Here is a 27,671-nt window from a genome sequence, read left to right as displayed (position 1 = left end):
GCTGATGCTTCTCAGGCTGATCGGGATGCAGCCAAGGCTCTTGATGATGCTGCAGTTGATGCCTATGATCAGCAGGTATCTGCATATTCTGATGCTCTTTCTGTCTACCAGGATGATTTGTCTGCTTACACTCAGTGGTGCAATGATGATGCTCGTGCTGCTGATGTTCTCACTGCGAGTGTCCTCCCTCAGTTTGCTTCAGAGTTTATGGGCCTCGGCACTGTTGCAGCAATGTGGTCCTATCTTTGTCAGCGCTATCAGCCCTCTGGTGATGCTCTATACCTTTCTGTAGTGCGTCAGGAGCATGCTCTTCAGCAGGGTGACTTGTCTGTTGATGAGTTCTATTCACAGTGTTCTGCCATCTGGCGTCAGCTTGACTCACTGAGGACAGTTGTCTGTGGCACTTGCCGTTGCTGTCAGACTACGCGATCTGACTTGGAGTTTCAGAGGGTTCATGAGTTCTTATCTCGTCTCCGCTCCGAGTTTGAGCCCCGACGGGCTCACTTGCTTGCTCGTGGTCGTGTTCCTATCTCGGAGGTGCTTGCTGAGCTTCGTGCTGAGGAGACCCGTCTTCGTTCTGCTGGGTTACTATTGGTTCCTTCAATGTTGGCCACCCGAGCTCCTGTGTCATCTGCCCGCCTCACTGCTCCACCACTCCTGCCCACTCCTTCAGGGGGGGTGAGTCTTCTTTATGCTGAGAAGAGTACGTCGCGCCGTGACACTTTCTGTGGTTACTGCTCTCGGTCAGGTCACCCAGAGTCTGATTGTCGCCAGAAGAAGCGAGACCAGAGACGCTCCTCTTCTAGTGGCCCTCCTGCGTCTTCCTCGACTCAGTCCCTCACTGACCAGGACATTGTACGCCTCAAGTGTCTACTTGCCTCCTCCGGCTCTTCGTCGACTGGTTCAGCTGCTGCTATGACTGCATCCCCTTCTACACCACCGCAGACCTCTACACAGTCAGGTACATCCTCATGGGTTCTGGATTCTGGAGCCTCCTTTCATATGTCTTCCGATTCTTCTGTGTTGTCTTCTCTCCGACCTCTTGATTCACCTGTTAATGTTCTTACCGCCGATGGCACACCTCTTCCTGTTGCTAGTCGTGGTTTTCTTTCCACTCCTTCCTTTTCTGTTCCTAGTGTTTCCCATGTTCCTCGCCTTACCATGAATCTTTTTTCTGCTGCCCAACTCACTGATTCTGGTTGTCGTGTCATTCTTGATACCGACTCTTGCTCCATTCAGGATCGTCGCACCAAGGCTTTGGTTGGTGCTGGCCCCCGGCGCCGTGTGTCAGAGAGCCTTTGGGAGGTTGACTGGCTTTGTGTTCCTTCCGCTGCCACCACTTCTGCCAACTCCCATGCTCTTGCTGCCTCTTCATCTGCGTCATTCCAGCAGTGGCATCATCGTCTTGGTCACATCTGTGGCTCTCACTTGTCGTCGTTAGTTTGTCAGGGCCTCTTAGGGTCTATATCTGGAGATGTCTCCTTACATTGTAATGGTTGCAGACTTGGCAAACAGACTCAGTTACCTTATCCTACTAGTGAGTCTGTATCTCAGCGTCCTTTTGACTTGTTCATTATGATGTCTGGGTCCTGCTCCCTTTGATTCGAAAGGTGGCCATCGCTACTATGTTTTGTTTATTGATGATTTCTCTCGCTACACTTGGCTCTACTTCATGAAATCTCGTAGCGAGGTTCTCCCTATATACAAACGATTTGCTGCCATGGTTCGCACCCAGTTTTCCATGCACATTCGTACCTTTCGTGCTGACTCTGCTGGAGAGTATATCTCTCAGCTGTTGCGTGGTTTTCTTGCGGAACAGGGTACTCTGGCCCAGTTCTCATGTCCTGGTGCTCATGCTCAGAATGGCGTTGCCGAATGTAAGCATCGTCATTTGCTTGAGACGGCTCGTGCGCTGATGATTGCTGCTTCCCTTCCACCTCATTTTTGGGTTGAGGCTGTTTCTGCATCTACCTATCTCATCAACATTCAGCCATCGACTGCTCTACAGGGTGGTATTCCTCTGGAGTGTCTCACTGGTCGCTCTCCTGACTACTCTGCTCTCCGTATGTTTGGATGTGTGTGCTATGTTCTTCTTGCCCCCCGAGAAAGCACCAAACTGACTGCTCAGTCGATTGAGTGTGTTTTCCTTGGTTATAGTGATGAGCACAAGGGCTATCGATGTTGGGATCCTGTGGGTCGTCGCCTGCGCATCTCGCGTGATGTGACTTTTGACGAGTCTCGTTCCTACTACACACGTCCTTCTTCCTCGAGTTTCTCTGTGGACGATCTTTCTTTCCTTCTCCTTCCCGATACACCCTGCTATGTGCCTCCTGTGTCATCTCTTCCTCCGGCACCTCTCATTCCTTCTCCTTCACCACCGACCCCATCTTCTCCAACCTCCTCCTCCACCTCTCCACCATCATCTCCAGTTCGTCGCCCTCTCTCACCATTCCCTCTTCACTATACTCATCGCCCTTGTCCTGAGGATGTCTCCTCTGACACGCCTTCCACCTCTGGTGCACCTCTCCTCACGCCTCCCCCGGTTCACAACCTCCGGGCTCGGCCTCGCCCCCCGCCTGATCGCTACTCTCCTGATCAGTATGGTATCTCTGTTATTGCTGAGCACTTCCTATCGGACTGCGATGACTCAACTTGAATGGTAGCTTGCGATGGCCGAAGAGCTTGCTGCCCTTGAGCACTCTGGCACATGGGAGCTGGTTTCCCTCCCTTCCGGTGTTCGTCCCATCACCTGCAAGTGGGTCTACAAGATTAAGACTCGCTCCGATGGTTCTCTTGAGCGCTACAAAGCTCGTCTTGTGGCCCGTGGTTTCCAGCAGGAGCAGGGACGCAATTATGATGAGACATTCGCTCCTGTGGCCCACATGACCACTGTCCGCACTCTCCTTGTTGTGGCTTCTGTTCGTCAGTGGTCTATCTCTCAACTTGATGTCCAGAATGCCTTTCTCAATGGCGAGTTGTGTGAGGAGGTTTACATGCAGCCACCATCGGGGTACTATGCTCCTGACGGTATGGTCTATCGACTTCGCCGCTCCCTCTATGGTCTTAAACAGGCCCCTCGCGCCTGGTTTGAACGCTTCGCCTCTGTGGTGACTGCCGCTGGTTTCTTGCCCAGCGATCATGATCCCGCGTTGTTTGTTCACACGTCTCCTCGTGGACGGACTCTTCTCCTTCTTTATGTTGATGACATGATCATCACTGGTGACGACTCTGACTACATTGCCTTTGTTAAGGCCCGCCTTCACGACCAGTTCCTCATGACTGATCTCGGTCCTCTTTGATATTTTCTTGGGATTGAGATCTCCTCGACCTCTGATGGCTTCTACATCTCTCAAGAGAAATATATTCAGGATCTCCTTGCTCGAGCTGCTCTCAGTGATGACCGCACTGTTGTGACTCCTATGGAGCTCAACGTTCAGCTTCGTGCCTCTGGCGGTGACCCTCTTCCTAATCCCACTCGCTATCGTCACCTCGTTGGTAGCCTTGTCTATCTTGCTGTTACGTGTCCTGACATCTCCTATCCTGTTCACATCCTGAGTCAGTTTGTTTCAGCCCCCACCTCTGTCCACTATAGTCACCTCCTCCGTGTTCTACGATATCTTCGTGGCACGATCTCTCGGCGCCTTTTCTTTCCCCGCTCCAGTTTTCTTGAGCTCCAGGCTTACTCTGATGCTACCTGGGCTAGTGATCCCTCTGATCGACGCTCGCTGTCTGCTTATTGTGTCTTTCTGGGTGGCTCTCTTATTGCCTGGAAGACAAAGAAACAGACTGCAGTCTCTCGCTCGAGTACAGAGGCTGAGTTGCGGGCCATGGGTATGCTGACGGCTGAGGTGATCTGATTACGGTGGTTACTTGAGGATTTTGGTGTGTCTGCTGCTACCTCGACTCCCTTATTGTCAAACAGTACTGGTGCTATCAGTATTGTGCGTGACCTGGTGAAGCATGAGCTCACTAAGCACATCGGTGTGGATGCCCACTTTGTGTGTGCTGCTGTGCAGGATCAGACTCTTGCTCTTCACTATGTGCCCTCTGAGTTACAGTTGGCTGACTTCTTCACGAAGGCACAGACTCGAGCGCAGCATGCCTTTTTCCTCTCCAAACTCAGTGTTGTTGATCCACCATGAGTTTGAGGGGGGTGTTAGATGTGTATAGTCTCTTTTTGATATATCTCCATTGTATAAGGGGTTTCCTGCACTTTATCTCACATGTATATGTACTGGCCTTTGGCCCTCAGTAAATTTTAGTTGTTGTTCATCCAACACAGCCGAGGAGTACAGTAGAATGATCAGAAACATTGGCTGCAGCCGAGGAATTTGCAGACTGATGATATACAAAAGAATGGGGAATGCTACCTTTGAGCAAACACTTTCTGAGGGTGGCTATTGTAAATGCTAAAACATATATACTGTTTGCTGGGTTGGGTTGTCCTCTGGATATTAATTTATCCCCATTGGCAAGATTATGTTCTTGCTGGAAAAATTTCAGATTTCCTTTATTTGAATACTGGTTGATATAAAGTACACAACTTTAAAGGCTTGCCAGAGTCAGTCACATCCAGGCACAAATTAGCATAGGAAAAAAGGTGCACAAATATTTTCTCTACACTATCGGCACGATCAACCTCGCATCCATTGCTTCCGTCACATGTTCATATTGACTAGAAAAATCCAGGTACACAAAACCACGATAATTATTATGGGTCGGAGGGACTACAAACATTCCCAGAGACCCAAGCCTACTACACACAAAGCCAGGTAAACAGATCAACATATAGTAGGTAGGAAATTTCTTGGTAAACTGAAAGAGAAAAGCAGGCATCCAGATTGCAGGGCACACATAATGTAGCTAGAACCCTGATATACACATGACAGTACACAGATGATTTCTGAACGATGCTGAAGATTGCACCATCTGATGCGCGCAGCTACACTACTCCACCGTTTGATATAAGTGTTGGCTGCATGTCGGGTGTGTACGTACTGTCGTCTGCACAGCAATTTCGATGTAGGATGTAGCTGCTACACTGCAAGGTCCACACGAATCAAGCATTCTCAGGCAATTAATAACCACAAATTATCTCCAGATTCAGAGTTCCTTTCTTGGAATACTGGTCGATATTCAGTGCTGGCATTTCAGAGTGCAGATTATTATCTCCACAGATGAGCAGGATCCATGGGCGAGTTGCTCCTTAACCCGACGCCTCCTAGCTTTATCCACCTTGCATTTTCTTTTACAGTCGTTGCAGTCCTTGGATGGGAGTTCACCAAGCATGCATTTTCTTTTACAGTCGTTGCAGTCCTGGCATGGGAGTTCACCAAGCAACACAATTCTTTTCAACCCCACAGCTCGCTCCATGACTAGCCTTATATAGTTTGTCACCTTGTCTTCCTCCTTGAACCCTTGAAATGCCAGCTTCTTCAAGTTCAAGTGCTTGAGATCCTTGGATGGTCGCCACACCACGTTGGTCTTCTCGGCACTGTCCACGGCCGTTTTGGCACATAGTTGAGCTCGAGATAACTTCATGCGAGGGCATAGAAAATAAACAAGGCATGTTAAGAAAAGTTGACACCAGGCCATGTAGGACAATGCAGTAACATTTGATATTAAACATATCTGCCATTTGAAAATTTACAACACGCTCAATACTAGTATTTAAGTTTGGACGAACTTGCATGAACTAAATTATGGCAGAGTAAGACATGCGAATATGCTTCGGATAACTCTAAACGAGGTACGATTCAACATGATTTTTTTTCGTCTTCTATGGACATGGTCCCTCTGCAAAGTTCAAAACCAGAGCTACAGAACTTCCGTTTGGATTGCCCTGTCATTCATTGTATCATTCATATACAATACAATCCATGCGTTCCATATGTCCCAATTTCATTGCGGCCTGTATGCACTGCTTCAAAATTTTGTGATACATTAGAGTTTGCAAGTGATAAAAAATTAGATTAACTTGCAGGTATGTTGTCAATGCTGAATATCCGAAAACGTGCCATATCCAGACTAAGGTGTCGATTAAATTAAAAAGGTAGAGTAGCAATGTAAACTTCTGCAGGGCAGGTGCAGCTTCAAGGATAAATAGGGTCCAGCTCAGATCACACTCAGGGAAGATGCCAGAAAGGGACACATCGGCTAGATTTCTGAATATAGCTGTGAGCTGCTTCGGATGTTCCGGATTAATCCATATCTGCACCAAGAAGAGGAACACAAATAGTCTACCGAAATTAGTAAAGAAGAACATACGATATGTGTGCACAAGAAAATTATATGGTGCAGAATAATTAGCTTTACCATTTGGTGGCAAAAATTGAGATGGAGTTTCGACAGGTTCGTTGCACTCCTTGACAAGCACTCGCTCAGCAGGAATGGTGCCTGCCACACCTTGGCCTGACGAGTGAGGCTGACTTTGCAAAGCTCTGGAACGTAGCCGGAGCGAACTGGAGGGTTCTTTGGAGCGCCAAGAATGGCACAGCATTGTCCTGAGCTTGGGGACGGAGATGAGCTCGATCCTCTTGCACCCAAAGTGTGTAAACTCGAGCTCCTGGAGCCCAGAATATGGTGCGTCAATCTTTAGCGCAGAGCGCCGATCAACCAGTCTGCAGGACCTCATGTTGAGGATTCGATTAATTGGGTTCCTCTCGGCGGCAGAAGAGGAATGGGAAGAGAGGAGCAGACGGAGCTCAGTCCAAAGATCACCTTTTTTTTTCCTTATTGATGGAATAAATGCCTCTTCTATTATATATACAAGTGTAAAAAGGTTCAACAAAAGATCTGGCATGTACACATAGATGTGATTAACTGCAAATCTTTTCATGTAATAAAGCACGAGTTTCTATATATTGGTACATAAAAAAGACAAAATTTTCAAATATGAAAATAGAAAACGCAATGTTTGTTACTCACTCTATCTTCTATTATATACTCACGTTCTTAAAACGGAAGTCAAATAAGACATCACGTTCTGCCACATGATCTAAAATAATATAGACCGTTGATCAGTAATATTTACGGTTGAGATTTAAAGATATTACATTACATGAAAAAAGTTATAAGATTATGTTTATTGAACTGAGGAAGATCACGTGACTTCGTATATCTTTGTAAGCTTCACGTATGTAGTACGCGACATTCATCTAACAAAAGAACGAGACCGGCCAGGTGCGATTAGGATTTTTTATTTTTATTTTTTGCGAGGAGCATACATGGGTATTAATGTTGTTTCGTACGGGTCCTGGACTCCTTGAAGTCTACAGCACGCAAAGGACTACTTATATAAGGAAGTGTCCGATGCCAACCAGAATAGATGTGCTGATTTCCGCAAAGTAAATAAGATCCGAACGGACTATACTATTATTATAAGGAAAAGAGAAAAAGTTAAAAGACATAGTAAGTTGACCGGACTACTATTGGGTAAAAAGGAAAAGAGTCAATTACACCGGTGGTGCTAGAACTTGTCGTGAACGGTCACTTTGGTGCTAGAACTTGCGGCATACATCGAACTAGTGTAAAAACTTGGCTTAGGCGTGCGAATACGGTGCAAATCGCGTTTGGATATGAAAGCGACACAGACTAGGCTCACTTGCATGGTGCAGGTTCCGCTGTTAGCCACCAGATGACGTGTGGCATGTTATTTTACCAGAAAGAAACTCGGAATTTTTTGTCCTCACGAAATAGCTCCTGACACGTGCCAAAATGTTGGCCATATGGGCTCCATATGTCAGCGACATATAAATTATAGAAACAATAATAAAACTGGGAATCGAACCATGTAGGTTTTCTAGCTTCCGCCAATGGTTAACCACCACTAGACTTTCTTGTTTTGATAAGATACGTCATGTATATATCCTTTACGTCCTACATGGGCTGCAGTTGGTGGGACCCATTTTGCATTGTTATTTTTTTTATAAAATCTATTTATATTATAACCATGTGTGACCAAAAATATATATATTAGTAAAATAAAATAAATTAAAAAACGAACACTTTATATGCACGAATAATTTATTAAAACTGTGAACATTTTTAAACATACTAGCACACATGCCCGTGCGTTGCAACGGGATAATAAAGATAGACATTATTCTATTGGCAAACTTGGTCAAAATACCAGTGTGAAAAACGTAGAGATTTTGTTAAATTTTTCGAGCTAACTCGACAATGCATATAATGCCCACATCTTAATCTTGGATAAAAAACACTGAGCTAAATAAACTCGTGTAACTATAGATAAAACTACAATATATCCGCCTAATTGAAATTGTATTACATCTTGTGCACACTCAGTGCTCCAAACTGATTAAGATAGTTACCTCACAGAAGTTAACTACCAATATGAATTCAATCAATTACTTCGTATAGTCTATACAGAAAGAGAAAAGGTCAGCTGTCATTTTCCTACACATCTATATATGTCGTCTTTCTCAGCCTTAATATGGATCAACATCCAACCATGAACCATCCTTGCCCCAACCTCGTTTCATATTTAATTTTGAACTATGTAATGCAGCTAGTTTAAGAAATACACACTTTCAATACTACAAGGTTAGGTAAGTGACGTGTAATTTTATGTGAATGATATTTTATGAAACAGTTTTGCTAGAACTCATCTAGATGAGATTTAATTTGGTCTCATTCACCTTTTATAGCCACTAGATGTGATGCTATAAGATACGTGTGTGCTGACGTGGGTTGTATCCGTTCTTGTTTTCCAGGTGAATAAGACCAAATTACGTCTCATCTAGATGAGTTCTAGGTACTCCCTAAAAAAACTATGTCTTCTGTTCTGAGCTATCGTAAAAAAATCTACGCTAGAATTAGTTAATACTGTGTACCTCTCCTTGTGCACTGGACAGCATCATGGGACGCTGCCAATGACGGTAGTTAGAGCAACGACAGGGATGTCCTGATGATACAAGGTGAAGCATATGTGCGCGAAACGTGAGATACAAAATAGCTTACCCGATTCTCAATGGTTTGTGCCGACGTCTTCTGCACATAATTCTAATTTTTTCCTAGAAATCGACACTTGAGCGATCAAGCCTGAAGCAGTCAATGCGTGCACGCATATAGAATTGGGACCATCGATCCTGCATATAGAGTTGGAATCCCACGCTCCAACAGGCGACAACACCTCCCACACTCGCTCTTTTCTCCTCCTTTCCCCTAAATTAACAGGAACTTCACCCCTTTCCCCAAATCGCCATGGTCCATGGATGAGGCCTTCTAGTTCTAGGTCTTTGACTCGGCCGATGGCTGCTCACTGCTGCCAAGCCGGCCTAGGCAAGCATCGCCGCCCTCCGCCTCCGGGCCGTCGTGACGGGCGCCGGCTGCCTGCTGCTGGCCTGTTGCCCCTTCTCTGCTTCTCGTGCTTCCTGCTGTTGCTGTGGACTACTATTGCTGCCGTGGTGCCGTGCCGCCTGCAGGCTGCCAACGAACTAATCGGTGAATTGCGGCATTTCTGACGAGCCGAGCACCGGCCAGGAGCTGCACGCATGCATGCTGACCTTGCTTTTTTTTTTCGACTGGCCTTGCTTAGTGAGTAGTATAATCTTGCTCACAACTCCCAAATCAGACCTTTCTCTTTAGCTTTGCCTGGCTGCCTCCCTCTTTTATATTGAGCAGTAGTACGAAAACACAGGAGTAAGCAAAAGTCACTCAAGAATTCAGATCCCGTAGCTTGTGAGATTCCGCACTGTAAAACTGCTATAGCACTGCCTCCAGGAGGTAGAGGACGAGCCAACAGATCACAACAACACCACCGCTGCTGTAGAGGTGCAAGAACGACCGCGCCTCAACTGCTGCCCGCCGATCCGATCCCGCAGGTCTCCCTCTGATCCAAGCAGTCGAGGTGTAGGCATAGCGCGGTACGAGTGAACTGCAAGTCCGTGGAGGGCGTGGACCTACTGCAGCAGCAGCAGCACTGGACGGCAGGCCTCGACTTTTGGCTCTTTTCAGCGGTCTGACTGCTACTCTCCGTTGCCGACTACACCGACGCCCTCTCTGGCTGCTACTCGCCGTCCTCTCGTCATCCTCGACGTGCTCTCTACCTCCCACATGCTTGTGTTCGATCCACACGGGACAAAAAAGAGCGCCGCTCTTGGATGAGGACCAGATGGAAAGTGCCCTACCGTCGTCTCTGCAGACGGCCGCGGCCTCTTTGCGCCGCCCCCACGCTGCCTCGGCGTGGCACTTGGTCGGTCGTGTGCGCTGCCATGCTTGCCCACGTCGATTACGACCTCCATGGCGTGGCGCTCCTTACACCCGCAACGGCCTGCAGTCGCCTCCGATCGGTGCCGGTGCTCGCTTGTCGATCAATAGTGGAGACGTGGGCTATGCGTGCTTTATATTGATTGAGAGAACAGGCCCAGGGAGATATACGTGTATGCATCGGCGAGGTTCCAGGGACTTGAGTCGAACTGTGTATCAGAGAACCAGAGTTTGAGCAAGGAAAGAAACACAAGTGATGACGAAAATTTGGAATCATAGATTAGATATAAAAGTAAATAAATCTCAGCCGTCAATATTTATGATTAACACAAAATCAACGGATATAAAGAGGTGACGTATGAAAAACTATGAAAGGCTCCCTCCTTTATTATTAGGTAAAGATATGACCATTTATTAAATATATAAAAATAAAAATTCCATTTTATGTTTTGTTAATTATGCAAATTATCATGTGAATACTTTTGTAATTATCATTCGAATATATGGATAAGTTTTTATTTAATAAGTGAATACTTTTATAATTTAAACATATATATATATATATATTATTTATAACATATGATTATAATTTACATATATTATGTAAACTTATAAAACGTAATAGTGCAAAATGGGCCGCATGGAGTGCATTACATTATAATATTTAAAAGGATATAAAAACAAAAAATCCTAAAGCATGAACACTTTTATATACTACATCAATCAATATTTTGCTAAAACTCTGAACATTTTCAAACTTTAAGAATAATTAAACTTTAATTTTATTAGTGAGATTAGAATTTACATACCTTTACATATTTCTAAAAAAGAGAAACTCCAGGAGCGACTTTGTTCTACTATATTACAAAGGACTTATGAACTATGGGTGTGATGATGTTGTTGGTGCAGTGGCTATGACCGGTTGTTTCCCACCTATATGGTAGCAAGTTCGAATCCTGGGGTTACATTTTTCTTTCAAATTTCCATACTGTACTAACAGGCGGGACAGAAGCTCTTATGTGAAAAATCTAAAAAAATTCAAGAGTGTTTTTGCGAAAAACAGACCACATGCCCTCCTTCCTGCCTTTCGGTCACTGACAGCGGGACCCGTGCCACGCAGGCGAGCCTAGTCAGCGCCGCTTTCGTACCCAAACGTGATTTGCACCGTATTTGCACGACCGAGCCAAGTTTTTACACCGGTTCGATGTATGCCGCAAGTTCTAGCACCAAAGTGACTGTTCGCGATAAGTTTTAGCACCACCGGTGTAATTGACTCAAAGGAAAAATATTCAGGTCCAGCGCACCATATACAATTATGATTTATCAAGGGATCCAGCGCGGGTAAAAAAGAATTCATCAAGGCACACGGCTGTGAACACAAAATAGTAGAGGAAAAAAGCTAATCACATCCAGACTAACATTCAAGGAAAATAGAAAAAGAAATAACCTAAATTTTTTATGGTCCTGAGCACACACCCTTCCGAACCGTCGGATCAGGATCCGATCGCCAGGTGCCGCACTGTCGGGTTGCGGAGCGAAACGTCTACGAACGCCCTACGACAAGTCTCCCGCACCTTATCCACTCTACTCAAGCCCCGCGCCTCCTCCATACGCGGCCGCCGCCCCGCTCCTCCTCCTGGCCAGGCCACGTGCCCGCCAGCCGCACTCATCCTCCCGGCTACGCGCTCCGCCGCCTTGCTCCTCCAGCCAACTCCCGACGCCACCCACCTCGTCTGCGGCTACAAGGGTGTGAAATGCAACCCATGGCAGCTTCTTCTCCCAAATCCACCGCCGCGTTCATCGATCGATTCCGTGGCTGGCGGAGCTACCGGAGATTACTAGATTTTGGGAGGCATGGGGAGAAGAGGGAGGAGAAATACCACTCTGCGGAGAGAGAGGGGCCAGAGCGCCATCCGCGCGCGGTGACCACCAGGCGGAGGTACGATCCTCCGTGCGCCGCGCTCGTGCAGAGAAGGTACCCGCGCGGCGCGTCCGTGCAACACGACCACCTCGCGTGCAGGAGTGGGAGGCGCCAGATCCGGGCCAACGCCGCCGCGCGATCCCAAGAGCTCTGACCAACGGAAGCAGCCGCGGGACCCTTCACTCCGGTCCCATGTCCGTCGCCGAGCTTGGGTTGGGGTGGCGGTCGACGGGCGAACTGGGGATTGGGGATGAACTGCTACGCCGGCAAGTGGCAACTGCTCCAGTTCTCGTACACGGGCCGAACAAAGGTAAGATTTTCCCCAATACGTGCTTCTTTCTCGCACCATCACACATTTGGTTATTGCCCAGCAGAGACAACCTCAAAATCAAAACTAGGGATTCAAGAGTAGGTTAGTCGCAATATTCAGTATTTTCAGCCATGACTTTTCCTTACGCGAGTTTGGTTGTTGTTGGTCTGGCTCACTCACGGAGGTGGTGAGGGGTTGAATTGGGCGTTGTACATGATGCTCTGATTGATGAATGAGCCTACCAATTTTTTCTGCAAAATCTGCTCACCATGATCCCTAGTTCTTGCTTTCAGCATGAAAAATCATGCCTACAGGTTTAAGGCGGCTGTACGAGACAGTACAATGCCGGCATATCTTCATCCTGCGGCAAGTTGGCTCATAGAGCCTATTTTTTGTCTATTCATTAGTGCTTCGCTAATTCAATGTTTAATTCTAGTCGCTTACAACCACATTATGAACTTAAAAAAATCATGGTTAATTTTTTTTTGTAATAAGCGACATATGCAAATTCATATGGATTATCCGGCATATTTTTGTACAGAGATGGTTGATGTTTGCTTACTGCACACTTCCTAGTATTTTCTTTTCTTGTCTGGTACAAGATGCATGCTGCCTAAACTGCAACCACTAGTTGCCTAGGGATAAAGAAAGAAGTTGTTTCGGGTAAACTTCACCACCATTTTGTTGTCTAGGGGATATCGATGAAGTGGCTAAATGATAACCACTAGTTGCCCGAGAGAAGTGGTAACTTGCCTTAGTCATTGTCAGCGGTCGAGGAATTGGGCCTCAAATCGCCGGTAAGCGTCATTGATTCCCTCACACATGCATTTTATTCCACTCAAATCAAGGTCAGATTGGACCGAGGGGATGTGGGGGCATGTTGATTTCAGGGGGGGTGGGGTGGGGGAGGTGGGGGCAGTTTTCATGTGTGCATGTGGTCGTGGGTATGTGGCCGACGGCGAGGCGCACACGGTGTAGTATCTCACGATAGATCTCCCCCGCTCATCGTTCTGAACTACGGTGGCATGATGGTTTTTGGTCAGGGACGTGAGTACGAGTTGCCTGAATTTGTGTCGCGAGTTGTCGGAATTGTGTTGCCAGATCCCCTTTACGACGAAGTTGTAGGGCCTTTTAAGGGGGTGCCATGGTGGAGTTGCAGGCGTGTTAGCCCTAGTTGCTTGGATTTTTGGAGCGAGTTGTCAGAGTCTTGCTATGAGCTCTTATCGGATCCTTCTACTATGGAGTTTTGCTACTAGTCAACGCATTCAACTTTTGCTTACTTTAGAGTACAAAAAACTCGGACACACCAATGCGTTGCTTACATTAGGAATATTTTTATCGGCCCGAATGTCACGTAGTTGTTGATCCTTGAGTTGAGAATTTGAGCTTTTTTGTGTAGTTTTGATCCTAAGTAACAAAACTTGCCTGCCGGTTGTTACTGAATTGCCTGGTATTGTTCAGAATTTGCCCAAATGGGCTTTAGTTTTTGTTACTTAGGATGCATGGCATGGTTCCAGGACTTGCTAGTTGTTTTCAGTTAGTGCCCTAGAAGCTTTCATACCAGCACAAGATTGGATGAAACTCAATCCTAGTGGGTTGTTAGTTTTTTCAGAAGTTGCCCAACACTCTGTAGGTAGTTGCCTCAGATAACACATGAGCGGGGGTAGCTGTTTTTTGACCCTGAGCGGAGATTGAGCTTTTTTGTGTCTGGGGTGAAATACTTCAGATAATGAACAATCCTAAACTTTTGCTTGATGTTTTTTTTGTTTACTTAATTGCCTGACATGGTTTAGATTTTCGTTAATGGTTGTTACTTAGGTTGCTTGAGTTTTTGCCAAAACTTGCCCAACACACTGTAGGTAGTTGCCTTAAAATAACTCTGATAATGAACAATCCTAAAGTTGTGTCCTCATTAAACTCGTCAATGCGAGATCAATGAATTATAAATTGATACTACTACTAACTATGTTACATGGCAGCACAATTTTTTGCCTGCAATCAAACACACAGTTTGCCTACAATCACACTTTTTTTGCCTCAATTTAATATCTATATTGCCTACAATCACACAGTATTTTGCCCCAATGTACTATGCATAGTCCGGGGGGCATGTCCTCTTATTTTTTTTCCTTCGTTTTTTGCCTGGATTTAGATGGGGTTTGCGCATGTCTCACTGCCCCCACCCCTTATCAATATGTTTTCATTAGGTTACAAGCCAGTTAATTTTTTTTTATGCAGTTCTTGTTGCATGGTGGCCATCAGAGGAGGTACATGTGGTTGGAGATCTGGGAGGAAGAAGAGCAGTGAGAAGACGAGGCATGCGATGGGTTGGTGGGAAGGACAACATGTGGGACTTTTTCTGCACGTGATCGGGGAAGGGGAGTGGTGCTAGTTGGTGATCTTTTCTTTTTGCTGGTTGGTGTGCCGGGGCACCTCCGTTCCTAAATATAAGTCTTTGTAGAGATTTCACTATGAACCACATACGGATGTATATAGATGCATTTTAGAAGTAGATTCACTCATTTTGCTCCGTATGTAGTCCATAGTGAAACCTCTACAAAGACTTATATTTAGGAACGGAGGGAGTATATGGTTACACGGGCGCTTACTAGGGGTGCTAAGGGCATCTTCAACGGCAACCCGCACGTGCCGCCTCTATACAAGAATTGAAGTCGTCCGCCTCCATGTCGCCCCCAAGCTTGGCGTCGACGGGACGGGAGGGGTGGTGGCCTTTTTGGGACACGAGTGGTGACGACCTACCGTGCACTACTCTTCCTCGTTGTCGGCGGCGCCGAACAACGCCTCGCCCGCCTCGTCGTCGCACTCCATGCCGGCGGCCGCCACTTCCGCCACCCGCTGCCGGTATCGCCAGCGGGCGAGCTGTATCTCGCGGGCGGAGCGGTAGGATTCAAGTAGTGCCTCCTGCTCCGCCAGGTCCTCGTCCGGCCCGGCGGCCCTGCCGGCGGTGACCTACTCCTCTGCATGCAGATGCTCCTAGAGGAAGTTGTGGTTGTAGTTGGCGTCAGCCTGCGCCTTTCGAAACTGGCCCTCCCGCTCCGTACACCATGTCCATATAGTGGGCACAGGGCTTGTCGGTGGTCATGGTGCAATGCACCGGTGAGGGTGGAGCGGAGAAGGAGGGTGTCGCGGAGGAAGAGGAGGGTGGCGTTGGCACGTCGGAGGAGGCGTCCACCGGCTACCTGCCGACCTGCCAGTCGGCAGTAATGGCGGCCATGGCCTTCTTCTACTCCGATGTCAGCCCATCCCAGAGAGCTTTGGCTGCGCGGGGGGGGGGGGGGGGGGGGGGGGTCCATGGCGGGAAGTGGTGCGGAGAGGGATGACTGTGACTATGACCGGGGCATCGGGGCATCTATTTATATAGCACCGGTGGGCGATAGAGGGACGGACGAGTGGCGCCGGAGGAGACTCGGCAACCGCGTGCCATCAATCCTGGAGGCAGACAGAGAACGGGCGGCCATCGTGTCGTTTGAACGCGTGACAGTTGCCTGCAACGGGATGCGGTGCGGGTGGCGCTCTCTTGGCCGGCGCGCCGCTTCAATGCCGGTGCCAGTGAGCGGTTGCGTCTGCTCTGGCCGGGCATGAATGCGGGCGCCGACCCTTTGGAGTGGCGCTGACCAAAAACACGCGGGAGGCGGGAGGGTTTTTTGGTGGGCCAGGACGGTCAGCAACGAGCTTGAGATCGGTCCGGACTCCCGCAAACCTACCCCACTTTCGTCTCTGGTTTACGGGAGAAATCACGTTCGGACCACACCGCAGACCGATACAAATTGACATTGGATAGCTTCCGCGGTCCGGACTGTAGCAGGAGGTTTACGGATCAGGGTTGGGATGCTCTAAATCTCTACTCCTAATGGACGAGTTGGTTGAATAGTCCCCCCACTTTCGTCTGGTTTTTTTTCGACTGGTTTTTTTTCAACCGGTTTTTTTATCATTCAGCCCGCACCCACGAGACGCTCCTCTCCTCCCTCTCCTATGCGCTCGATCCCCTCTCACGCCTAGGGTTCGTAGAGGTTGCGCCGCCACCGCTCGGCTCGGCCTCCTCCTTTCCTTCCCTCCCCCCACCTCCAGCCACACCCATCCGACCACCTACCGGATCCCGCACCGCCACGCCTGCATCGCTCCGGTCTTCTCCCACAACTCGCGCATCGCAACGGCACTCGCGCCCGCGCGGTCTCCTCCATGACCTGTCTCCCTTGCGGCGGCGGCGGCACACATGACGCATCCGACGGCGAGCTGCACAGGTCAACGCATCCTCTCTTCTCTCCCATGGAAGTCCCTCCCCTCTCACATCTCTCTCTCTGTCTGCGAGCGGTGGCGGCCGGCTGCGCGACAGGTCGATCTGGTCACGCCTTCCCACCATCGACCTCGCCGTCATTGAAGCACGCCACCACGCCGCCGCTCTTCTGTCTCTCCCTGCTCGCCTCCCGCGGCCAAGGAGCGCCCCAACCTCGCCATGTCGCTCGTGTGGCTCCCATGGTGCCGCCCCGCATAGCTCCTTGCTGAGCGCTGCAGGTCATGATGCCCGCCGATTTGATCTGCACAGCCACTCAATCCTCGGAACTCCCGATCGACGACAACTCGACCGGGGGCTGGGGTGAGAAGACTTCGACAATGCAGACGAGGAAGATCACGTCGTGGACGATTGCCTCAGCTAGGGTCCTTTGTTGTCATGGCACCGTTGACCCTGTGCTGCGGGCCGGCGAGGTCGTTGAACTTGCCGAAGGCATCACCAAGCTTCTATCTCTAGGTTAGATTCAGGCACCTGTAATCTATGTGCATCATATTGCTCATCGTTAGTTCGGTTGTGCCATTTGTTTTGATTACTGTATGCCTGAACACCTAGCTTAATTAGAGCTCACAACCGCAGTAATCATCCATTTATGCTGCTTAAAAAGTTTCTCATGTGCTCTCTAATTTAGTGCATACACATTTTGACTGAGTGGCGGAGATATAGAGAAATTGTTTGATTTTGGTGCAACATGACTCTGATGATTATTTTTTGTTACCTTTCCTATTTAGATCTGCACCAATCCTTGTCAGAAAATTGAGAAGTCATGGCATAGTCAAATCTGAACAAGCCGTGTGGAGCTTCGCCATGAGTCTGCGCATGAATTTGGGAATGGATGGATGTCACTCCGAAGAAGTCAGAGAATATTTTCAATGCGCAGCAGGACAAGAGAAAAGAAGAGAAGCAAAGAGAGGTGGGTTATCGCTCCTACATTGCTTACATGAACATCTTGATTTTTTTAGAAAGAAGGCATAGACCCGACATTAAATTAATGTCACCCTGAAAAATAGAAAAGGCAAAAGAAACACGATACAATGTACATGGTGCTGTAGGACCAGCTTACAAGACATGAAACAAACCATGCAATATAAAAATATAACAGAGTGGATTTTCTACTCCCAGATGCACCTACACCATCCATGAACAGTAAATTTAAAAGAAAATGAAAAACAGAATAAAAAAATATGAAATTTTGAGACATGAAATTAGATCAGAAGTTTTAGCATCTTGCAAATTTTCACCACGAAATAACATTCATGGTGAAAAATGAGGCGTAAGTAGATTCACTCATTTTGCTTCGTAAGTAGTCCATATTGAAATCTATATAAAGACTTCTATTTAGGAACGGAGGGAGTACAAAAGAAACGCCTCTTGATCGTCGAAGTCCTCAGCCACGAAGCGAAACACCAATGAGGCGTAAGTAGATGATGAACACATAGCAAGCACTGCGCAGGAGTGAGATCACGTCAAGCAATATTGATTTGTTTGATTTGATGAATATTCTACCATTTGAAATAAATTTGAATGTTATTGTTTATTATTCTTATGGAGTGTTTGGCAGTGTGAGCATGTAGTATAAGAGTACCTTATCCGTTCAGCGGGGTGCTCCAACTTTTGATGCTGGCGAAGCTTTTGCAATGATGGCTGCATCCTCCATCATTTGTTAGTCTCCGTTGGAGGTTTAATTAAACTGAAGTAAATATGCTAGATTATTTTGTCAAATAAAAACATGACTGCCTATTTTGCTTGTCAGGACCAAGATCTCTAGCTATCAATGAAATTTTCAGAGTAGTTTTTGTTGCCTTTGTGTAACCCTGATAGCAGCTTCTTGGAAGGTTCAGATGTGTGGCAAAGGATTTCAATTTTCCTGTTTACACAAAGGAAACTCGAGGAAGGTTCAGATTTCTCATGCTTGGTTCTGTGCTCTCAGGGTTACATAGACAAAAATGCCTCCTATTTACACAAAGGCAACTCGAGGAAGGTCCAGATTTCTCATGACTGCTTCTTCGGCATTTCATGCCTGTGCCATCTTATTAGAAAATGTAGTTTGTTTTATAGCTGATGATGCTTGATGCTTTTATCGATTAGTAAATGCTCAGCTTTAGCTCATAAACTACATGGCAAAAGCTACTTCCGATGGGTCTGATGCAAATAATTTTCATCTTTAGACATTCCTTTAGTTGATTATTTAATCCTTTTATAAGAATCTATTTAGCTTTGTATTGTTGCAGTTTCATTATATATCCACTTACCAATGCATCTAAAGATTCAACAATGTAGAATCCAGCATCAGTCTTGGGACTACAAATTGTTTCTTCATTCCTCCGTGTTGCACTGTAGGTGATAAGGGGTCGAGGTCGTATGTTCGTCGTGGCATCAATACAGTAATACACTTCACTTTCCTTTTCCTTTTCCCTTTTTCTGTTCTTGCATTTATTTCTTCTTCGCGGACCTCTCTGTCTACTGCTTTAATATGGTTCTGATTGGTGCCCTGCATCTTCCAAGATATATGGATTTTGGTCGAGGTAGTCATCACATAAGTAAAATGCTATCAACCTCTCAATTTCTGAATGGATTTGTTAAATTGCCTTTCTCTTGTTGGATCACATACCTGATTTGTTTGTTGTCCTTGAAGCAAATACCATGACATGAGCTTGAAGATTTCAAAGATACAGAAGGTTGACAGAAAGAGGATACACTGATTTCAGCTGCGGACATTGAGCTGAGTCTCTCCCTAATAGGTAACTCACCTTTCAACATATTCATTGCAGAAGCAGAAACAATGGGATACATGACCTGCATACTTGCATTCTGACATGTTTTTGCCCATGCCGTAAAATTGGAATGATGTCCATGCTGTTAACCTCTACAACTTACCCACACTTCAGATAACCCAAGGTCTGGAACCCCAACAATTTTAGTACGTAGCAAATGTAACTTCTTCTCTAACAAAAATAATAATGAGAGGCATGTTACAGTTAGTTTTACCCTGAGAATTGATCATCATTCTGTAACCTTAAGACAAACATATAACTTGTGACATATTCATGCAGATGTGTGCTTTGCAAATCGACTGACCTTTTTTGTCTTCTGTGAATAGATGTTGAATGCTAATATAAATCTGCAATATGTCTCAGCAAAAATGTGGACTTCATAATTTGTCTTTCAATGGTGCATAGTTCAATTTTTTCTTCCTAATTTATACAGTATCAGCTCATATGCCGATTTATCTCATAAATAAGTATTCACTCTTACAACACCACCATGCATGTTTTCTACACTTCTGCAGCAGTCCATCTTTCAATTTTGATTTGCATAACCATGCATATATAGTGTATTGAAGCAGCAAATGGCATTTACCATGCTGCTAAAATAAGCATCAAAATTGAAGAGTGTATTGAACCAGTGGGAGAAGTTAATGTTCCACGGAATTGCTAATCCCGTCTCCAAGGTTTAATGTTTGTTATTGACCTAAGAGAAAATGGGTTCTGCATCTCTGATGTGATGTATTTCTAACAAACAGTGGCAAAATGCACGGGTAATTACTCTTATATAGTTTGATGCTTGAAAAGTTGTAGAGTCGGCGCCTCTCTTTGAAGTGTACATGATGTAATAAGAACAAAAAATAAAGAAGCATCTTGAGTACCATGCCCAGATACAGTGTTAATGCTCACAGCTCTATTTTGTTCCATTAGAAATACAATTATATTTTGTTACATTCAGGTAGTGTTATATCATGCACGTGTGTTACAGGTGTTTCTCTCTACTTTGTGCTCCAGATTTGTTTCCCTACAATATGGCGGATTAATGTATATTCTTCTGAAGTCATAGTACATTCATGGTCTGTATATATGTTTGTATGCTGCAAACCTGAGTCCGGTAGGCAGCGGCTGATTTCTTCATTTGCTATCTTTATATTCTTCAAAGCAATTTAATTTCTTATCTTGCACCTGTGATGAACCTACAATCTAGAGCACAAGGAAACTATAGATAATTTGTTCTATTGCCTCTGTGAACTTAAGTTATGGCTTTTAATAAAAGTATTTAAACACCATGTCTTTTATATGGATGTCTACCTTTTCCAAAAGAATTGATATTCTATTTGGTGTAATTCAGGAACAACTGAGCTATCAAACATAATATAGGATGCAAAAATAGAAGTGTATGAGCATGTAGTGTATAATTCGGGAGATTAGGGGAATGTATTGACAAGTGACAATCGTATTTCCTTGCGTCCTCGATGCTGCTTCCTTAGCTCACATAGTAGTTCTTTTAATACGTACCGTACTCAATTTGATTGGCAGGCTTCAGGTAATTTGTGTTTGTGCGGTAACATCAGCGGACCTGTACTGCTACGAATTACATCACGGACTATGTGTTACTTTATTAATTGTAGTTTCTTTGTTCAGTTGGTTCTCTGGAAAAAACCACTTCTTCTCCCGATGTATATGTTTTTTTTTGTGAATTCCCGATGTATATGTTTAATACTAATCTTCCAAAGATTGTTGTAAGAAATAACTATATTTACTATCTTATCTCATCAGTGGGCTAATTCTATAAAAGAACTAATAAGGAGATTTCTTAGCAGTACTGTATATGTTTGGAGCAGTGAGATAATTTTATCCTATATGACTTTCTTTCTCTTGCCTTTCCTGATTTCGTTTTCCCCTCCATTTTTTCAGGTTTCAAAGTTTGGCCGCAGCTAGCTTGATTTGGAGACATTTCCTGTTAGGAGTTAAACTTTGGTTTGGAGGCATCGAGCTTTGGCTGTAACTAGCTTTGTTACTTGGTATACCTCTGTCAGCATTCAGGTAAACACTATCTACCACATTGTTTAATATGGGGTTTACTCTGGTGCCACGTGTACTATATTGCTAGATTTAACTTTAATCTATGAGTTGCTTCGTATCTATTTTGGCATAAATGTTTCATCATACTAGGATTTAATTGGTGATCTTACTTTTGTTGCCTTTTGGTGACTATGAAATATATTGCATTTTCATGGAAGCAGGAGCCGGGTAGTTGTTGAGCGGGTTGTGGGAGAGGCGGTCGGCGAGCGCGGGCTAGACGGGAAGGTGATGCTTGTGATGGCGACCATGCCGGCGGGCAGGGCAAGGTCGATTGTGTCCATCATGGTGTTTCCGAGGGAGAGCGAGGCATCTGCCATCGCGCATCTGAAGAAGTCGATGCTCGGGGCGAGGTTGACCACCGTGGCCGGCGTGAAAGCGGACGGACTTAAAGGCCGGTGACAGGTTTGCTCTCGTCGCACCGTCTCTCAACTTGGCGGAGAGGCGAAAGGAGAGCGGTGGCACCATGAAGACCTCGACGCCTGCTGCTGTGACCACGACCAGGCCATTGTGTTTGTAATAAAGATACTAATTGTATACATATCCCCCAGCTTCAAAAACATTAGATAAATATCCAACTTATTATTGAAAAATCTTGATTCAAGATAAATGGAACCTTTCCTATATACAATGAGCTTATTATTTGAAGGTTGCATTGATTGTGCTATTATTGCTGAAATAAGAGGCTTACGTGAATTTGTCAATCTTTGTATACCTTGTAATAGTGATTGTCAATCTTTATGTACCTTGTAATATTGACTGTCAATCTTTGTGTACCTTATAATAGTGACACATGGATGCGTGAAGTTGACTGGTACTCCCTCCGTAAAGAAATATAAGAGGGTTTAGATTCACTACTTTAGTGATCGAAACACTCTTATATTTCTTCTTTAGAGAGAGAGTACTAATACTACTTAAAAATGGATGATATATATTCAGTTATGAGTTCTTGGGTGGTGGTGGCGATCGATTTGGTTAGTTAAAGACATATGAAGATTGCCAGAAGGAAAAAAGTGAAGAGAATTTATATTTGTCGTTGCATGATGAAATCTGAATGTAACCATACTTAACCCGTATTTCTAAATTGGAAGAATAGTTTGATCAACGTGCTCATATTTTTATTATTCCGGGGCAACGCATGGGAATTCAGCTTTTGCCCGTAGCAACGCACGGGCCTTCTACTAGTAAGTTTAGGTACACGGCCACTTAAAAAAGGTCAGATTTAAAATTTCTTCAGAAACGAGGTCAATTCTTGATTTTGTTAGCACAAAAGGTTACAACAGAGATTTTGTCCGCACAACTCCACTCCACATCCACATCGACATCGATCCCCCTCCCGACTGAAACCCTCGCCTCCGCCTCCGCCTCCGCCATGCCGCCGCCGCCGCCGCCATCGCTGCCGGACGAGCTCCTCGAGGAGATCTTCCTCCGCCTCCCGCCGGACGAGCCCGCGCACCTCCTGCGCGCCTCCCTCGCCAGCAAGCTCTGGCTCGGCCTCCTCTCGTCCCCTCGCTTCCGCGGTCGCTACCACGAGCACCATGGAGCTCCCCCCATGCTGGGTTTCCTTCATACCTGGCACTACGGCTCCCACCCCACCAAGGTAGAAGACCCCATCCCATACTTCAAATCCACCGCCAAATTCGGCGCGCGCATTCCCGACGACGAATGGGGGAACATTTACTACACTGCGTGGGACTGCCGCCATGGCCGCGTCCTCCTAGACTGCTTTGATGCATATCAGTTACGTACGGCTCTCGTCGTTTGGGACCCCATGACCGGCTGCCGGAGGGAGCTACCCCGCCCCTGGATCTGGGACCGCCGCCGCGCCGCCGCCGTGCTCTGTGCCGTGAGCGGCTGTGACCACCGCACTTGTCACTCGGCTCCCATCCAGCTGGTCTTTGTCGGCCTGGATGAGGATGATCATGATGATTGTGTTGCACGCGCCTGTGTGTCCTTGCCAGAGACCGGTGATTGGAGCAAGCCCGTCCCTCAATTCGATGCGTGGGTCAAGCCATGCCCTGATCTTCATCTTCCAGCCGATGCATCCATCAAGCCAATGCCCCCTCTCCTTGTCGAAGGAGCACTTCACTTCATGCTTAAGTATGTTGATGACGACGGTGCAGAAATTCTCAAGTACGACTTGACCTCTAATAGCTTATCACTGATTGATGCACCGGTTCAGTATTCTCACACTATCAGTGCCCCTATCCTCATGGCGATGGAGGATGGCAGCTTGGGGTTTGCACATGTGGATAAGCTAACCCTCTACATATGGTCAAGACTGATGGATTCCAACAGAGTTGCGTCATGGAGTCAATGTAGAATTACCAATCTCAGCAGCCTTCTACCCATCCAAAATCCCGAGGAAATTTACCTTATACTGGTTGGATCAGTGGAGGGCAGTGATACCGTTTTCGTGACCACAGATCTGGGCATCTACGAGATTAATGTCAAGTCGCAGCGATGGAAGAAGATATGGAAGAGAGAAATTTTCCGTGCTTTGATTCCATACATGAGTTTCTACAATCCACAAGGTATGGTTTTATTTATATGTCCATTGTTCTGATTTGGGGACAACTGTTAAGTAATACTCCATATAAGTTAGTACAACAAACAAAACAATGAATCTCTAATCAGTACGGTTTTTAAGGTATAGCCCTTTATTGTGAGTTGGGGACAAATGTTAAGAAATACTCCATATAAGTTAGTGGAACAAACAAAACAATGTATTCAGCATTGTTTTAAAGCATCCCGCCTTGGACACTTAGGCGGCATGGCGCCCTGGCAGCGCCTTGCAATTATGCCCACTTTAAGCACTTAGGCATCCCCTTTAGGCGTCAGGGCGGTGGGTGCTCGCCTTAGGTCACCTTACCGCCTTAAAAACATTGCTAATCAGATATCAAGTTACATTTCAAGTGTTCCCAACCAAACTTTGAGTGCTACGTAATTACATCTTATTATGCTTACTTAAGTGGCTATTTATATAGTATCATGTCATTCCCTTTTTGGAATCACATCGACAAATCTATGAATGCAGAAAGGGTGACGCCCACTCCCTGTGACGCAGCACATTGACAAGGTATGGTTGAATATGCTCAGGTTAGGACGCCACTCTCATCAACAAGAAAGATGACAAGCTTGGAGGCGAAAGGGGTCTTGTGATGAATTATGTCACTATTTAGTAGCTCTTTTGGTTCAGTGGTGCTTGCTTGATTTCTCATATTGTTTTTCGCTTTTGTCAGTCAGCTTGATAGTTTCCCCATGTCGTTGGCGCGTGTAATTGGGTGAATGGAGTATCTTGTAATGAACCTCCAATTCTTGCTGCTGCAGTATGAACCATGTGCTATGTTGTTTAATTTGCTGGAAAATGCATCTGCAGACGGATGCTTTTTCTTATCATTCTGAAAGCTCTACACTCTACAGTTTGCTCTCCCAACTCTCTAAATTCATCTCTCCAAGGAGTTACTTTTGAACTTTGATGAGTCGATAATAATGACATGTCTACAACTAGTTGTTTGTCTCGCTCTAGAGAAGTAGAGATGACGATAGTTTCTTCATGCTGGCTCACTGATATGCCTTTATTAATTTAGTGAATTTGGTTAGTGTTCATTTTTAGCAAAGCAATGTTACTGGCGAGCATAAGATGTAAACTGAATCTTGAGTTATATGTTCAGGGAACTACAGATATTGCTGCCTGAAGATCGTGTAAGCTTTTATTTTGCTTCACTAGCTCAACAAAACTGAATGAAGATCTTGAGTAGTTCGTTATTTGTTGCATTTTTTTGGCCTGCGGTGCACATAATAGTAGACTGCAATGTCCATCTAGTGAGATGAAGATGTTCATATGTTTTATAAGAGGCACTGCTACAGTGATCATTGCAACTGCTTTGATATTCACAGATTTTCCTTATATAAGATATTTTTTCTCAAAATCATGAACACACACTTCTTTATATTTGGACGAAGTATGGCTCTGTTCCAAATGCCTGATAGCTAGTTAATCTTGTTCATCCTTCATGAGAAAAATGAATTGCCTTTTGAGTTGGCTGTTTTTCTGCATTCACCCGTTCCTCGTATTTGGATCTTATTAGTACACATTGCTAGATAATTGCTTTTTGTTCTGGGCATACCTGAGACTTCAGTAAGTTATCATCTCCATTATGGCATATACACGCATTGAAAATTGTTGAGTATGCTGAAGGGCAGGGTGCTCGGCATGGAATGGCTGAAGCCAAGCTCGCTTGGACAGTTAAAAAAATCTGAGAACTATGAAGTTTCAAAATGTTCTAAAAAGAATCACTCATGTACATAGGGTAGTAAAGCAGTTACATGTAAGTTTTCGTGATAAAATCTGCTAATTTGTGTTTTCACAAAATGTATATGCCTAATTTTTGTCGAGAATTTGGACTTCGTGAGTCAGTTTGGTAAAACATTTGTGTAAGGGTGATCCTATATGTATATGCATGTAGTACCGTTTAAAGAACTGTATAGTTTGCTCTCTCTGCTCTGGTCCAATCACAAATTCTCTCCCTAGGAGGTTCAGATGATCAGCAGAGTATGAGGGCTTGTCCTGAGCTAGGATTATCTGCCGATCAAGAGATGATGATGGCTTGTGCATGGTTTGGTGATAAATCATCACTAACCTTGTGAACTGAAGTGCTGAACAAGTACTACATGTCAGGTTATGTTACTGCAGCAAATGAGTACTTTTTGAGCAACATAATGTTACTGCAGTAATCTTTTTTTTTTCCTATTTAAGATTACTGGATCTTGTTGCCAAGATTGTGAACGCAAATTCATGTTCTTGTTGTAACATAATTATATGAGGTCAGCTAAAACCATCTTTTAATGCTTAGTTTTTTTTGAGAAAGAAATTGTTTGCTGGCATATCTTTTTTGGAGAACTGTACAGTTTTCTCTCCCTTTGGTCCAATCTCTGAACTCTCCTCCCAGAGGAGGTTCAAATGATCAGCAGACGATAGGGCATGTTGAGACTTTTGCTGTTTTCTTTAGGCCAAAACATGAGGATGGCAGATAAAAAATCTTAAAATTATCCTTGCGAACCGAAATAGTACTACATGTCAAGTACTAGGAGGCAACACGGGTCAAGTACTAGGAGGCAACAGGGAGAGATTGGATCCTGGCAACGGCCAGAGAAGAGAAGAACTTTGACAACATATTGCGATGAGACAAGTGTTGGAAACTTTGAGAGTGCTAGATGCTGCTTCGTGCATGGTTATGTATCAGTTTCATATGCTTCATTGTCCAGGAATACATACACACCATGGCCGTTGTAGCAGCCACTGTTTTATTCTGAAAAAAGGTTCAGGCTGATGCTGAATTCTGATTTAACACATTCTCAAATTTCCTTAGCAAACTGACAATACGAGCACAAAAGTACTCCCTCTGTCCCATAATGTAGGATGTTGTGTCAGAAAAACGTCTTACATTATGGGACGGAGGGAGTAGCAAACATAATCAGTGGGAGTTGATCTTCACTGCAGCTTTAGCGCCAGTGGGTAAACAACAGTGTGGGCGATTCGCCAGCTAAAAATTTTCATCTTGTTAGGGCACTGCACACACCATTGTCACTTCTAGTTTTTTGGTTTTCAACTTTTCATGCTTGCGAACCTCGATAGACAAAGAAACCATAATATGTCGTCAGCTCAAGAAATGGGGTGAACAAATATGCAAAAATAGAATATCAAAAAAAAAATCAAGATGGATTCATGCCGAAATTGTACTAGATAAGTCGATTCCTGCCTTTCGTCCACAACGCACACTCAGATTGCTACAAGTTTAGAAGTACGCACCAGCCACCAGGCTAGGCCATCGCAGATTGCACTGAGAGATATACAATTGTTACATCTCTCATTGCGATGGCCTATAGCATGTGTCCACCACGTCGACCCATTAGTGGGAGTAGGAGAAGCCGACTCTGGGAAGCCGACATTTGGACTTTAATTTCTTACACTTTTTTGTGTGGTTTTTTTTAATTCATGAACATTTTTTAAATTTCTGAAAGCTTTCCAAAAAATTGAATATTTTTAAAAAT

At 45.3% G+C, this 27,671-nt stretch overlaps 1 protein-coding gene and 1 long non-coding RNA gene across 34 annotated transcripts; both read left to right on the top strand.

The window, feature by feature from the left end:
* Positions 1-11,807: 11,807 nt before the first annotated feature.
* On the top strand, positions 11,808-22,321 carry LOC109746935 (uncharacterized). 32 transcript variants are annotated; one of them, XR_012183476.1, is made up of 9 exons: positions 12,194-12,461; positions 13,154-13,258; positions 14,700-14,876; positions 17,502-17,683; positions 19,111-19,154; positions 19,406-19,511; positions 20,550-20,649; positions 21,453-21,581; positions 21,782-22,321. It is a non-coding gene; the product is annotated as an uncharacterized lncRNA (long non-coding RNA). The 32 variants fall into 32 exon arrangements; XR_012183487.1 differs by lacking the exons at positions 12,194-12,461; positions 13,154-13,258; positions 14,700-14,876 and adding exons at positions 14,968-17,229; positions 18,612-18,751; positions 19,276-19,295; XR_012183485.1 differs by lacking the exons at positions 12,194-12,461; positions 13,154-13,258; positions 14,700-14,876 and adding exons at positions 14,968-17,229; positions 18,612-18,751; positions 19,276-19,295 and having other exon boundaries at positions 19,051-19,154.
* Positions 22,322-22,810: 489 nt separating this feature from the next.
* LOC120961797 (uncharacterized) lies at positions 22,811-25,024 on the top strand. Of its 2 annotated transcripts, none has more exons than XM_040391274.3 (2): positions 22,811-24,151; positions 24,655-25,024. In XM_040391274.3, exons 1-2 carry the CDS (start codon positions 22,990-22,992, stop codon positions 24,690-24,692), a joined length of 1,200 nt encoding a protein of 399 aa, XP_040247208.1. In that variant the 5' UTR covers positions 22,811-22,989; the 3' UTR covers positions 24,693-25,024. The 2 variants fall into 2 exon arrangements, with proteins under 2 accessions (XP_040247208.1, XP_040247209.1); XM_040391275.3 differs by having other exon boundaries at positions 22,832-24,151; positions 24,717-24,973.
* Positions 25,025-27,671: the final 2,647 nt, after the last annotated feature.

The sequence above is a fragment of the Aegilops tauschii genome, chromosome 5 (assembly GCF_002575655.3).
Source record: "Aegilops tauschii subsp. strangulata cultivar AL8/78 chromosome 5, Aet v6.0, whole genome shotgun sequence".
In the NCBI taxonomy this organism is placed as follows: Eukaryota; Viridiplantae; Streptophyta; class Magnoliopsida; order Poales; family Poaceae; genus Aegilops; species Aegilops tauschii.
The sequence above is the reverse complement of the archived record's forward strand: the minus strand, read 5'-3'. Positions and strand labels throughout refer to the sequence as shown.

Coding starts and splice junctions, on each gene's coding strand:
- LOC120961797 (XM_040391274.3), top strand. CDS start 22,990: ATGCCGCCGCCGCCGCCGCCATCGCTGCCGGACGAGCTCCTCGAGGAG. Junction 24,152..24,654: donor GAGTTTCTACAATCCACAAG/GTATGGTTTTAT, acceptor CTATGAATGCAG/AAAGGGTGACGCCCACTCCC.